This window comes from Mauremys mutica, chromosome 4 (genome assembly GCF_020497125.1).
Source record: "Mauremys mutica isolate MM-2020 ecotype Southern chromosome 4, ASM2049712v1, whole genome shotgun sequence".
NCBI classification, from domain to species: Eukaryota; Metazoa; Chordata; order Testudines; family Geoemydidae; genus Mauremys; species Mauremys mutica.
This window is the reverse complement of record NC_059075.1, coordinates 10970387-10985095: the sequence shown is the minus strand read 5'-3', so window position 1 is coordinate 10985095 and position 14709 is coordinate 10970387. Positions and strand designations below refer to the sequence as shown.

The window sequence follows — 14709 nt, the reverse complement described above, 5'->3', positions numbered from 1 at the left end:
CAAGTTAAGTAGTGAAAATCAGAGAAAGGGTTTTGTGCCATAATGCGTGACCCTGAGGTCTTTCAGGCTGTGCTGGACCATGACATTTTTAATATAAGCATAAAAGCATTCTGAGACATGGAAACAGTTATTTTATGTTTCACTTGCCGAGGGAGGAACACACACAAGTTAATTCTATATTTAACACAATCTCTGTTTAAACAAAATTTTGGTTTACAGTAAAACACCTAAGTGCCTGCAGTTATGGATTGGTTGATTCAACCCCTTTTTATTTGTTTAGGGCAGTGGGTCTCAACCAGGGGCATGCGTATCCCTAGGGGTATGCAGAGTAGGGTGACTAGATGTCCTGATTTTATAGAGACAGTCCCAATTTTGGGGTTTTTCCTTATATAGGCTCCTGTTACCCCCCACCCCGTCCCAATTTTTCACATTTGCTGTCTGATCACCCTAATGCAGAGATCTTCTGGGGGTGCATCTAGATATTTGCTTAGTTTTACAACAGGCTACATAAAAAGCACTAGTGAAGTCAGTACAACTAAAATTTCATATAGACAATGACTTGTTTAAACTGCTCTGTATACTATACACTGAAATGTAAGTGCAATATTTGTATTCTAATTGATTCATTTTATAATTATATGGTAAAAATGAGAAAGTCAGCAGTTTTTCCAGTAATATTGTGCTGTGACACTTTTGTATTTTTATGTCTGATTTTGTAAGCACGTAGTTTTTAAATGAGGTGAAACTAGGGGGTACACAAGACAAACCAGACTCCTGAAAGAAGTACAGTGGTCTGGAAAGGTAAAGAGCCACTGGTTTAATGAGATATAGTTGTTAGATATGGTGCAATATCCCAAGATCAAAATCATCACTGGCAGATGGAAACTATGCAGTATCATTACACTTCATGTACTGTATAAATAATTTCAAATGATTGATATCAACTTTTCCACCCTACAAAATGGGTAGGAAACCTGCGGCACGCGAGCTGATTTTCAGTGGCACTCACACTGCCCGGGTCCTGGCCACTGGTCCGGGGGGCTCTGCATTTTAATTTAATTTTAAATGAAGTTTCTTAAACATTTTAAAAACCTTATTTACTTTACATACAACAATAGTTTAGTTATATATTATAGATTTATAGAAAGAGACCTTCTAAAAACGTTAAAATGTATTACTGGCACGCGAAAGCTTAAATTGGAGTGAATAAATGAAGACTCGGCACAGCACTTCTGAAAGGTTGCCGAACATCATTCCCTGGTCTGTGGAGTACAGCTTCCAGGGAAGTGTGCAGTTTTGAACGGGTAGGTGTTTCTATCACATACACGGGCATTTAATGGTACTGCAGACACGCAAAATCCAACTCAATCTCAGGAAAGAATATCCTCCTGTTAGGATTTTGGCGCCACGATTATTTTATAAGTAGTGACTATATGCAGTGTAAGCACAGACGTGCCCATTTACCAATTGCTTGCTTAACATTTTACACTGCACTGAACCCCAACAGGTTTGGTTTTGTTTTAAGGTAAACCAAGCATTTTCTGGTTCCTCCCCGTGGAGAAGTTACTTTCAAGTCAGTGAAATTTCTTGGCCCATGATTAAAAGTCTTTGCCAATTAGGACTCAACAACTTCAATTCATTTTTTTCTGGTTCAAGATGAGCAGGAGCCTAATAAGGCTGCGATAAAAGGGCAAAAGGCACCGAGAGCCAAAAGGGGATTAATGAGCTCCTCCATTTATTTGTCTTCCTAACAGCTGAACTGTTACAACTACTGACACTCTTCAAAAGGTTCCGCTCTGAACCCTACCCAGACGCTGCAGGCTCCAATGGACATCTTCAAATCCAGAGAATGCAGGGGCAAGAGCTTCCCCTGTGTGATGCCAAAACCAACAAAGCCCCACGGATCAGGTAATGAAACTTCAGCTTTTCCCCCTTGGAGATTTATTTACTGGCAGCTGACAAGGGGCAAATTCAGCTCGAATTGTGTAGTCAAGGCCCTGTCAAGCCTTTAGAGGCACCCTTGTCTTGAAGCACCTTCATGACTGGCATTTCACTCAAAAGCCCTCGGCACTGGTCCTTAACAGCTTATGACATCACAAAGGACACTCCAGACAGATGCCTACATGGCATCCTGCAGCATTTTAAAAGAGAATTAGTGGTTTTAATTATGGTCGTCGTCTGAAAAGGAACCATGCAAGCTCCACAGGAGACCTTTGATCAGACCCTTTTGCTAGTACAATGCCACGGAACTGTGACTATTCCTAGTAAGGGGCCTTTTCTTGCTGAATGACTCACCAGTGATCTTTGAATGCAGACAAGCTCCTAGCCCTCCCTCTTCATTAGTGAGCATTTCTATACAGAGGCCTATATAGTGCTTGGAGTCTAGGAGCTATACAATTGGGGGGAAAAGAATCCCTACAGATTCTGGCCTCTACTTAGGAAGTGCTGAAGGACTCTGAGTGACTTTATTCATTAAAACAGGTTGCTATTAATTAACTGTCATAATAAAATAAAGAACTATTATTTGCATTTCTTAGTGCGCTCCCTTTAGTAATATGTATAAAAGATGCTTGTAACAGAAATGAATTTATAAGAGAAACCCTCAGAAGTCTCCTTTTTTCCATTTAGGCAGCAGGAGTCTGGCTAATTATTAGGACCAGTTCTGCAAGAGAACAAACAGAGGTAAAACACACATATGAAAGTAATTAGGAAAATGCAAAATCCTGTTTACTTGGCAACCGATTCGTGCAACTGAGACTAACGAAGACTATATCAGCTTTGCTTGTTTGATAAACTTAAGGGTGCCACCTAAGAGGAGCCGATAAAAATTAAACTTCTGCCAGCATCTCTGAGCATTGCCGTTTAGCATGTAGGCTTTGAAATGTTCTCAGAACAATTGCTTTGGGTAAAAGTACCAGCAGACCTAATCCAAACGGTTTCACTGAACGGAATCTTGAAACTTCTGTTGCTTCCAAAGTTTTACCTTCACAGTCTGATGACAGTGATATTTTTCAGCTCTAGAGACACACACTATCTACCTACAACACGTGTATTGGGGAATAGATAATCCAGAGAAATTCCCTCCTGACCCCTTAAAATAGCTATTTGCTAGCTTCACATTTCCAATAATTTTCCAGCCAGGGAATGTATTTTTCTGTGGGAGAATTCGTCTCTGGTTTGTGTTGCTATTTACTAAAATAGAGACGACACATTATTTTAATCAGATCACAGCTGAAATGTCTTTGTGTGGCTCTGGGTTTTCCCCAAGTAGGCATTGGAATCCACAAAGGCTTCAAATTATTTCAGGACGCTGCAGCTAAGAAGGGGCATCTAATCAAGGTAGAAATTGCCTAACCATATTTACCTGAATGGATTGTGATTAATATAGGGAACAAAAGCAGTCCAAAAACCGGGGTTCCTAATGTCATCCATTGTGCTGAAGGACTGATCAAGAGAAGGGAGAAGAACACTCATTTTAAAAGGCTGGTATGTAGGGAGGTATGATATACTGTAGTTTTATATGAATGCTTTACTTATACAGTAATTGACAAAATGGAAGGGTACTATCAACCTGAAATCTAGTCAATTGCAAAACAATGAGTTAAAACACACCTGAGGACTTGTCTACAAGAAGCCTTAGCTCATGGCAAGCTGAGGTGTAAAGCAACCCCATGTCATGCACCCGGTGTCTGCTATACGCTAAAAGCTCCCCCCAAGTGAGGTAGATCAAAGCGGAACAAAGGGAACACAGATCAAAGGAAATTTTTAGTGCACAGTAGCAGGGTCCACATGGATACTCGGCGCACGCACTTAGTGCATTTAGCACCCCAACATGCTCACAGCTAAGTTTTCGTGCAGACAAGCTCTGAGTCACCCTGGCAATTTTTGTGGTTTTATAACTACACGTTCCCATTCTTCTCAGTGTTTGCAAATCGCCCACCACAAACATCGAGCGACCGACTATTCAAAACGTGCTGCCAAATGTGCACAGTAACCAAAATGGAAAGAAAGAGAGGAAAATATTTTTCTCTAATATTGTAACGGAACAACCGGAGGGTGAGAATTTTCAGAGAGAAGTGTGATCTGTAAGTACTCAGTGTCCACTTAAGCCTCTATGGAATGGAATGAAGCTGTTACATTTAAAAACACAGACCCTACACATGAAGAATATCTGAGAAATATCAGGGCTGGTGCGTGGAGTAACAGTCCAGAATCACATATGCACAGACAGATACATTACATATAGAATATATACACGATATATATATACGGGGGGGAGAGGGGAAATCCATATAATAAATTGCAGAGCCATGTGATAAACCTATGGTGCACCTTTGACCATTTCTCTTGCACTCTGCTCACTGTACAATCTCCACTTATTCTAAGGTTCCAAACCCCGAGGTAGCTTTGATCAGTGGTTACTGAAAAAAAAATTCAACCTGCCACATAAATGTTTCCTCTTTCTCCTCCCAAAATTACCTCCACCAAGATTCCATGGTGGGCCAATGACAGCTTCTCTAAATCTAAAAATATCTCAAGGGCCTGCAGGGCTAGAAACGGGAACTTTATAATCACTGGGAAGGTAAAATTCCTACCTTGCCAGTGGAGGCCCAGCACTCAGTTTTAGCCCTTGAAGGACCAAAGAAAAAGGAATCAAAATCCGTAACAAAATAAAATATAGAACAGCTATTTTAGGTCATTTTTAGACAATTCTGTTGGTCCCTTGAGCCTGACACAGTTAGATTCATGGTAACCAACTCACTTGGCTCTACAGGAAAGACAAAAAATAGTTCAGCTAAAATGCTATAAAACATTTCTAAAACTATTTTTTGTAGCATCTGTAACATCTACAGGATGTGTGAGAGTGTAGTGAGGTATAAAGGTTTTACCAGCACTCTTTCTGGATAACTTGTGTAACTCAATCATGGCTTCACCCACTATGAATAATGATCCTATATCCTAAACACCCACACACTCTCTCTAATGGCAGTGTGTAATACTGTACACAAAAATATACAAAATAGGGATATTTTACATAGCTGGAACGCGACAACAGAAGGAACTTTTTGTAGGAAATGAATTTTATATATTTATGAAGTAATTATACATATCAAATAAAATCAATGGACATATTTGCATACACAGTATATTGGACTTCCTCACTTTTTTTTTTTTTGTAAACATAATGCTTAATTTGGTAACAATTTTTTTTCTACACAAATCAATGTCAAATGCACGCTGGCTACCAGAACTCTTCATCTGGCGACAGCAAAAGAAAGAACAGTGCTACATTTCCATCCAGGAGACCACTTGATTTCCTTCCACTATCAGTTCTGTCGTATTTAAAAAACCTTCTCGCGTTGTTAATAACGGATTCAATTTTACCTCCCGACTTCAGAATTTTAACACTTCAGAAAGCAAGTCCACAAATGGGTTCTATACAGTCTGCCGGTTCAGATTTGTTTTCATTTTTCTGAGTCCCTGCAGCTCTTTCTTCAGGTGTTTTACAGCCTGCAAAATATCTGCTCGCTGGGGATCATCCTCTGCTTTCTCCGTATAGAGGAGGAAATGTTTAACAGTTTCAGATAACAACACTTCAGGGTCCACATCCACCTTATGGAGACGCAGCATCCTTTCGCAAGCTATCGCATAGTTTTTATGCCAATTGACTGGGTGGTTTTTATGTGAATTGATGATTTCCTTGTATGACTAAAAAATAAATAAAATATAAAGCACACACACATTTCTCTCTTTACTGGCTTTTTCAGAATTTTATAGAGTTAAGAAAACATTCACGATAAACATTATTTTGACGGCCAAAATCTAGACTGGCATGTCTGTGAAATCAATCTAGTAGTAATGCAGAGAATTATGAGTTGGAATAGCACGGGGTGGCAAAAATATGTCATTTACTAGCCCAGCTAAGTTTTTTTTAGAATGCTGCAAATGAATGATATAACCCCATTCCATGACATAATATACTTCCCTGAGAGAGTTGTTATCCTAGGGAAAAGAGATTTAATTGTAACGCATGGAAAGACATTTACCCAATAGTTCAGAAGGTCGGGACATGTTAAACAAGACTTAAGCAGTCCATTGACTTCAATGGGACCATTCACATGCTCAAAAGTTAGGCACGTGCTTAAGAATCCGCCTGAAGAGGGGACAACTCAAACTTCAAAATGCTACACAGTAGGGAACAATTTAAAGAAAACGATTAATTGTTCATCTGTTGGGCTAAGACGTTCCTCATCTCTACCAATGGAGATTATTAGTTTTGCTATTGTGCATCATTTAATACCTTTACCAATCAGGTACTACCAATGAGCCACTAATGAGGTCACGGCTAATATTTCTAGTGGTGTGAAGTGCAGCACAACTTATTTCCAGAAAGAAGATTTTAGAATGTTTTATTTGCTGGCTCAGTGCTGTGGCACAGCTATTCATGGACATGGGGACTACAGTGCTCAACTGGCATGGGTTAGGAGTACCTCATTCTACAAAACAAGGTGCTAGCTAGGTCGTTTCTAGCATCACCTTTATTTGCTAACTGAATGACCATCCAGGCTGCTGCAATTGTCTGGGGCAGGCTTTTAAAGGGGGGAAACAGGACTGGGTAAAATCCCTGAACAATCCCCTTTTAATTTGTTAATAGACTTGGATTGGATGAACAAGAACACATCTAGTACTCATGCTATCTAGCTATGTATACATGCCCTGGGCCTTGCTATGGTATCAGAGCACTAGAGATAGCTCAGCAACAACAACAAGAAAAGGAAAAACGGTGAGAGAAAGTTACCTACATTGTATGCAAAGGTATAAAGTTGGGATTTTATATCTGGAGACACGCTAGCAGTTTCTGCAAGGTCAAAGATAAAGAAGGCTGTTTTCATCCTAGAAAACAGAATAAACTCTATCAAGATAATTATAATAATTTTTAAATATGACTAGGTCACTTCACATTAACAGGCAAAACCTTCAATACTGTCTCATGGAAGATGCATCCCCAAAAGCCCCTTATAATGGTATATGAAAATCCCATCTCTTCTCCACTTGAAAGTTTACTGTGGATTACATTTGACACAAACATATTTTCTCACTCTATCTCCAAACTATCCTCTCCTTCATCGAGACATTTACAGCAAAATCCACATTTCTGCAGGAGCTAGTCAACAGAAATCACTCCGTTCTAACCATTTCATCAAGTTGATGTACAATCCATAGGATGCAGGGAATTTTCCTGTTAGGCAAGTCTTCCTCTAGACAGTTTTTTTTTTTTTCTGAGAAGGAAATATTTCACTTTGCGGCAAAGCAACATTCGCTATTACAGCACCCAATTTGTGCATGGCAACAAATTGAAATCATTAGCCGTGGGCTGCTGGGAAGTGAAGGGAACCTCACCTGGCTTGCCACATCTCTTCATTTGCTACAGCTTCCCATGAAGATGGATCAAACCTAAAAAACAATTCAAGTAAGATTCAAGCACGCCGCCTACAGCACTGCATTTCATCCACTGGACTCCATGCATATCACCCACTGCACGATCATCTTGCACTCTACGACAAAACCCCTTCCCTTCCAACTTCTCGGGTTATAAATCACCTAAGCAGAAGGAACGTGGCCATGGAGCCTAGGGCACAGCAGCAAGGAATTCAGAATGAACCTGCTCCCGGATAAACCTTATTTTTCTCTCTAGATATAATCTCTTGCTGCTCCTTTTATACGCCTCACAGCACCCTGACTATCCCCAGGCTGGGCGGCCTGATATGAGCACCCTTTATAGCTCTGTTTGTGATGCTTTGGGAGTTAGATAAGTCATGTCCTTAATACTCTTGGCCCCCGTGAAAAGGGAAGAGAAGTTCTGAGCCCAGTGAGTCACCAAACTGGCCTATGTCTCATAGTTTTAACACTGTAATATAAATAGCATCTTTCTTGCAAGCAGGCACTACTGAGATTATAATCTTACACTTTAAAACACCCAACTCTTTTGTTATTAAATTGGGGAACAGAAGTTGTCATTCAGCATAGCACTTAAGCATATGCTTAAATGCCATTGACTTCCCTGGGATTTAAACATGTGCTTAAGTGGTCCACTGAACAGAGATGGACTTAAGGACATGCGCTTAAGTGCTCCGATGGTGAGGGGCCTTTTTGCTCTTGAAGACAAGGGATCACAGCGCTGACTATAACCGGAAAAGACTTTATAAGACCCTACCGAGTTGTGTGGCTGCCCCTCAATTTCAACTTAACGTGCCAACAAATCTATAGTTATGAAGTACCTCACCAGTCCTAAAGATCCTCACTAGCCCATTCCCAAGCCTCTCATAGAGACACGATTAATCCCGGAGAGTGGTGCCACACTCACCATGGTGGAGGAAGACTGTGATGATACCTCTAAGCCAATTTTCACTCCTAACCTCATCAGTGTTTGAGCCTAGCTTTCTGAGGGTGAACTGCTAAGTGAATTAACACTGCAGCACACAGCTCCCCCCCAGTTTATGCTGGTGGCAGAGGACTAATTAACCGGAAGACCCAGAGCAGAGTCCCTCATGATTAACGAGGCCAAGAAAGACAAACAAGATTTGAAACAGCCACGCTTCATACCTTCCATAGTCTTCAGTCCAGTTGTAGATACTCCTTGTAAGACGTAACCACTCTCCTGGGTTAAAAACAGTTCCTGAAGAAACCAATTTGTCACAGGAACCCCATGGCCAAAGTGAATAGCTTTTTCTCCAAGTTGAGTCCCCTTCGTTAAGACCTATGCACACAAATGCTTCCTTACTGTCAAAAAAACAGAGACTCCGTTATTTGTAAACGCTTCCAGCGTTCTAGTTTTCACTGCATCACTCACCACTACAGTGGAAAACAGCTCCTCCCGAGTGTCGACAAGTACAAAGAATGGCATCAGGGACAATGCGCAGGCAATGAACTGGGAGAAGATCTGAAACCAGTGTTCAGTGAGTATGTGCTATTTGGGACTGACAAGAAGTGGGGATTGTTGCAACATCCCAGCAGATAATGGCTCCCCTGCCTGGCAGCTATTCGCATCCACGGCGCCGGCAGCAGATGGTTTTGTCCTGATGCTCCTGTTGGCAGCAGCGGTGACAAACAAGTCATCTTCTGACCTCGAGGGTGGTCAGGTGGGAGAATGAGCCCTGCCGGTGTTGAGCTGGATGATCAGTTTGGGGAGCATGGGTCTCCCTGACAGTCTTGAAATGGGCAGGACTCGACTAACAGGTGTGTGAGTGTTCCCCTGGCTTGTGTTGGTGGAGGGGGCTCCTTATTCAGTTTCCAGGCGGGGCCAGCCAGGTGTACACTAGCACATAGAGAGACAGGCTGCAGTACCTGAAGGACTTCCACTCAGTGGCGCAATAGCTTGGTCTGTCTCCTCCTCAGCTGTTGCTGGGGGGCTCACGAAGGAGGGAGGAGACTACAGGAACAGCATGTTGCACTGATGTGGGGCAGAAGGGAGCTCAACTCACACACTGTCTGCTAAGGTTGTGGCAACAGCGGGTGCACTCAAAGAAGGGGCTGCCCAGGGCAGAGTGAATGTAACCCTTTCTATGCCAAAGCCTAGGCAATGACTCCACCTTTTTCCCATGCAGCTGCATGTGGGTGTACTTGCCAGTGCTGCATAAGCCACCTCCCCTCCTTCCATTCCATTGAATCTATTAAGTTATTTCTAGCACCCCTACCACTGGGCACCAGATAGCAAACTGGAAGGGATCTTGCAGTCTGTGAGCTCTACAGCTGAACCTGTCAGGTTGAAAGGAGCATATCAAAGTCTGAAAACATACAGACGTAGACACACACACGCAGGAACAGTTTTTTTTCCCAGAGATCAACTGTTAAAATACTGACTTTTATAAAAAAAGGGAAAATTACCAGACCAATATCATAGGCAGGGTTTACTATCCCTATCACTTAATGCAGAACAACACTATTAGAACTCTGGTGTTAGGAAAGAGTGTTAACTGACTTGCTCAGAACTGCAGATGTCGCCTTTGTCAGGACTGGAATCAGAACTCAGGAGTTCCCAATCCCAGTCCTGTGTCCAGACCACACAGCTCTGTCCTCAAGATCTGCAGCTAGGAGACCTGGCAGTTGCACACTCAGCACTATATTGCCCATCCTTATTCAATGGTCACTCTTATGTGTGTCACAATCGTTATTCATTACATGCTCATGGTTATTGGCATAGTGTTGTGGTATGCACAGCATTTGACTTGCTGGGCTTTGAATACTGAAACCACAGCTATTACACGCCTGTCAAGGCCATTTAACTTTAGAAGGGGAATTTCTGTGGATTAGTCTAATGTTCAGTCCAGTGTTGCACCTCTGGAATGGCCAACACTGGATGCTTCAGAAGTAAGGAGACCCCTCCAGTGCACATGGCCAACTGGGAACCATCACACCATGGAATGGAAACACATTTCTTCCTGACCACACCTGGCAATCGTCTTACGCCTTGAAGCCCTTGCCATGTTTCTCCTGGCTAGTCAAAATGCGGATGCTACTCTTATTCATGTGAGTGTTTAATCCTTTCTTTGCTCTTACAAGGCTATTTTTGTAAATGTTTATTCCTGGAGTACATTCAATCTATACTACTAAGATGGCCGCAGTGTCATGAAGGGGAAACGACAAGTTTTCTCTCTGCCTGTGGTGATTTCAAGTATGTAGGAGCTTTGCTTTTTTTAACTGAATTGTGCCAAGATCTTACAAGCAGTTTTTGTTAATCACCTTTTATTTTTCCTCCTGAACAATAAAGTTTATAGCTGGACGGTGTTACTTCAGCCTAGATATTCAATTAAATCAGTGGGGAAGTCGGTGTAGACAATTGGTCTTTTGGAATGTAATAGCTGCTGCTAGGAAAACAATTTTAGGAAAAAAGCGTAAAGGTTTTAGGAAAGAAATGCTTACTGTTTATTTACTTTGAGAAAATGATGGAGATTAAACGTGAGCGTTCCGTCGGGTAATATTCCTTCCACAGGATTCCACCGCCTCCCAGGAAAAGAGACGCCTGGCAAATGCTTCGCCATCTTTGGTAAATACCACTCATAAGTCATCATCTACCACAAAAGTTAAAAAGATTTAAATGATCTAAACTTTAAGACTAAATTCCCCACCCGCGCGCACACAAAAAATGTAAGTTTGCACAGATTAAAAAAAAAAAAAATTGGCTCAAGAGAGTCTAGAAAAACCTCTCTGCGTGTGTAAATGTATCCACTGACTAGAGATGTGCAAAGAGGCTAAATTTTGGTTAAACATTAGGCAGCATGTTTTGGTTTTGCAGGCAAATCAAAAAACCTTGCAATATAGATCATTTTACACTTTCAAGGTTTCAGTGCTCATTTGTGACAAAGTGAAATAAGTGATCTCCTTTTCCGTGTTAAAAAATTCTTTCCTGCTTCTAGGGCTACAAGGGAATGAAATAAACCCTGCAAACACATCACAGATATAAACATAAAAGGACTCGTCAAGGCAGTTGTATAAAAACGGTACAACTAGGAGCCTGGAAAAATCTCACCCACAAGATTGCAAATGACACAGAGTGCAGGAAAAGAGCCGCAATGTTGTACAAAGTGACAAACCCCATCACTAGCAAACTGCGGTCAGCATCTTGCTTGGGGTGGGGGCCCGGGGCCTGCTCCCGTCTTGCAATGCCTTGTGGGGACAGATCTCAGACTTGCTCCCCCCTTTTAACATTTTCCAGGTGCCTTTCTGCACCCACGGGAGTCTCTCTCTTCACTGAGCAGTCACGAGAGGCTTCAGGTCCAGTAACTTCCCAAACAGCACAAATATTGGCTGTAAGTGGCACCTGAATATTTGCAGTTATCAGTTACTCGGGCAGCCGATTCCCCCTCCACCTCCTGTTCTCCGTGTTGCTGACAAGAGAGCACAGGAGGCAGAAGCACTGATCAGTGTCCCGGCACTGCATCTGCCTCTGAGGTCTGAGCTCCCCTCTTCTTCAAGGAAGGGGTATGATGATGTCCTTCTGAGAGCTCTCCTCCCGGGAAACTGGTAACGTGGAAGAAGTGGGGGGAGAGGGGGACGGAATGGCAAAAGTGACATGCGGCAAGAGGTACGATCTCACACCAGGGGAGACAGATTGGGCACAAGGGTTGGGGAAAGGAGGAAGCAATCTTTTGCAATAAACGACCAAGCTTCCCATATGACGGCAGCGCTCCATTGCGGGTGCTGGGTCAGAACCCCTCTGTGAGAGGGCGAATTGCCATGGCTGCTTTCAAGGATCTGCGTTTGAGACCATCTCATTGAGCATTTCACCTGCCTCATCAGAATAGCCCCAAACTCAAGTGACCCGTGGTTATGGATCAAGGCTACTTTCTTTGGGGTACTTTCTATCATTCCTCTACAAACTGTGCAAGCCCAGATCTGTGTTTTAAAGTTACGTGCAGCTAGTCCCAAGGGCAGACCTCACACTGGACAGCTTGTTACCTTGAGAAAATGTAATTTTTATAATTAAATTAAAGTCACATGGCTAACCATGTGGAAACCTCATGGGCTACTGCATAAACACACACATTGATACGGCTATCTCCGTAGTGACAGATGAAAAAACACTTTTCTTTTACATTTACAGATTTGCCATATTCTTCTTCACTTCTCTCTCACACCCACTGGCTATTGTGGTGACATCTTGCTGGTGTACATGTTCCACTCTAAGCCAAACTCGCTAGCGACAAAGTTCAAGTGAAAGTTCATGCCACTCTGGAGGAGTGCTATAGGCACAGCCTTGCAATAGAGAAAATGGGCCTCCATGGTTTGAACACGTCTTCTGAGTCAAGCCCAGTCACTTCAGGTCTCTGAGCTTGGAAACTTCAATTAGACCCTGAACTAAAGGAGACTATTTATAAAACAACGTTATAAATCAGAAAAATGAAACATAAGGAAAAAATGAAAAGCTGAACCTGTGTTTGCTTTCTATAGCAAAGTTTTGGATTGCCTCCTACGTATTTACCTACCTCTTGATCCACTAATGTGACAACGGGCCTCATTCCCTCACAATAATGAAGGTAACGAAGAGAATTCCCTGTTAGGTCTCCTCTGAGCAAGATTATTGCATCAGGTGGCATGGAGGACAGGAGGTTCCTTGCAAATTTATCGACAACGTAATTGCGGCTTTGGTCACAAATGCTTAACAGAAGACATCAAAATATAAACATCTTAGAACAGACATTGACGGGGCTTTAAACAATTTTATTCGATAGGCAGTCAGAAATAAAAATAATACCCATCTAGCTATTCAATAATATTTTTCACCCACAGATCACAAAGCCTTTTATGACAATCACAATCCCCATTTTACAGATGTGGAAAATGAGACACAGAAATTGAAGAGACTTGCCCAAGGTCACATGGCAGGCAAGTGGCAGAAATATGAGCCATTACAATAACTGTAAATAAATACACTGTAACCTCCCATTTTTATTGGGCCATCTAACCCAGACAAGCGTTTATTAGTGTCAGCTGCAAGGGCCAGTACAATGAAATGTCTGATAGTGTCAATTAAAAACCATTTTTCTAGCTTTAAAAAATACCTCATTGTACTGAGAATCTCAGCATGGGACTATAAAGTCAGAGGGAGAGGGGCAGATTTGCACCAGCTCTTTGGTCATTTTAAAACAAACAAACATTAACAGGCAGCTCCAACACAAAATGTCTGTGGTTTTCCAAACTGCATAGACCCCACACAGTCACAAGCTCTGGGATAGGCTGTCGAATGACTTTAGAGCACAGGCCCACATGCCTCAGAGGCCAGTAGTAAGTTGATGAGCTGCCTGTGGGGAAGGAACTCATGGATTCTACACTTCCCACAGTTCACTGCTTCTGGGCTCTTGCAACCTTTCTCCTTCAGCATGCAGCCACCCGGAGTTAGTTCATACCCAAGCTGGAGACTCTTTGGCTTGGCCATGGAACAGGGCTCTGGTGAGACCTTAACTCCCCCAAAGTACCCAGAGAGGCAGGCAAGGCATGTGGAAAGAGCAGCGGAAGGTCTAAATGGCCGTTCGGGCCAACTGAAATGTGTAACCCTCTTATTGAAATAAAATGGAAATGAATTGCTTTGTTTGTCTGAAAACAATTTAGTTTACCGCCATGTTTTTCTTCTGACGCTCCAGGAGGCCCCAGCTCTCTGGTCCAGAGTGGCATCTCTGGTCCCAGAGAAAGAGTAAGGGCAGACAATGGAGTAGATTATATTCCAGACGGCTCCAGCAGTCAGGTTGGAACACTAGAAGCAGGGGATTTGTTTTCTTGCCATAAAGGGAGATCAAAGCATAGGACAGCGGGGCAGTGTAGAAGGATGGAAAGGGTGATACCAACAGGGTTGGAGGGCACTCCCTTGCATGGATCAGAAAGAGAGCATCAACAAGACCCGATTATGGAAATAATCTGAGGCCACTTTGAGCGATGGCTCTAGGGACTTGGGTGCTGGGGGCAGGGCCTGCAGGACAGCATGGTGCTTCTCTAGGATGAGTGGGAGGCAAAACAGCACTTGCACGTCAAAAGGTCTTCAAGACGCTGCCACAAAGGCCCTGGACAGCACTGTCTCCAAACCCATCTCTGGACGTGGCCTTTGAACCTGCGACCTTCCTTGCCCAAAGCCAGCAAAGAAAACAGCCCCCAGCCTTTTACTGCCTTTGTACGCCCGCTGAGTCCATGCAAGGAATCACCCCAAACCCTCCACCCCAA

At 42.7% G+C, this 14709-nt stretch overlaps 1 protein-coding gene across 2 annotated transcripts in view; it reads right to left on the bottom strand.

Annotated features, from left to right (window-relative positions):
* Positions 1–5060: 5060 nt before the first annotated feature.
* TMEM260 (transmembrane protein 260) overlaps positions 5061–14709 on the bottom strand; it is a 49695-nt gene continuing 40046 nt past the window's right edge. For both annotated transcript variants that reach the window (XM_045015444.1, XM_045015445.1), the window contains 6 exons: positions 12984–13155; positions 10921–11069; positions 8605–8781; positions 7402–7455; positions 6804–6894; positions 5061–5709 (listed from right to left, as the gene is read on the bottom strand). In XM_045015444.1, coding sequence (XP_044871379.1) covers positions 5437–5709; positions 6804–6894; positions 7402–7455; positions 8605–8781; positions 10921–11069; positions 12984–13155 — 916 coding nt within the window. In that variant the 3' untranslated portion in view covers positions 5061–5436. The remainder of the gene's footprint in view (positions 5710–6803; positions 6895–7401; positions 7456–8604; positions 8782–10920; positions 11070–12983; positions 13156–14709) is intronic.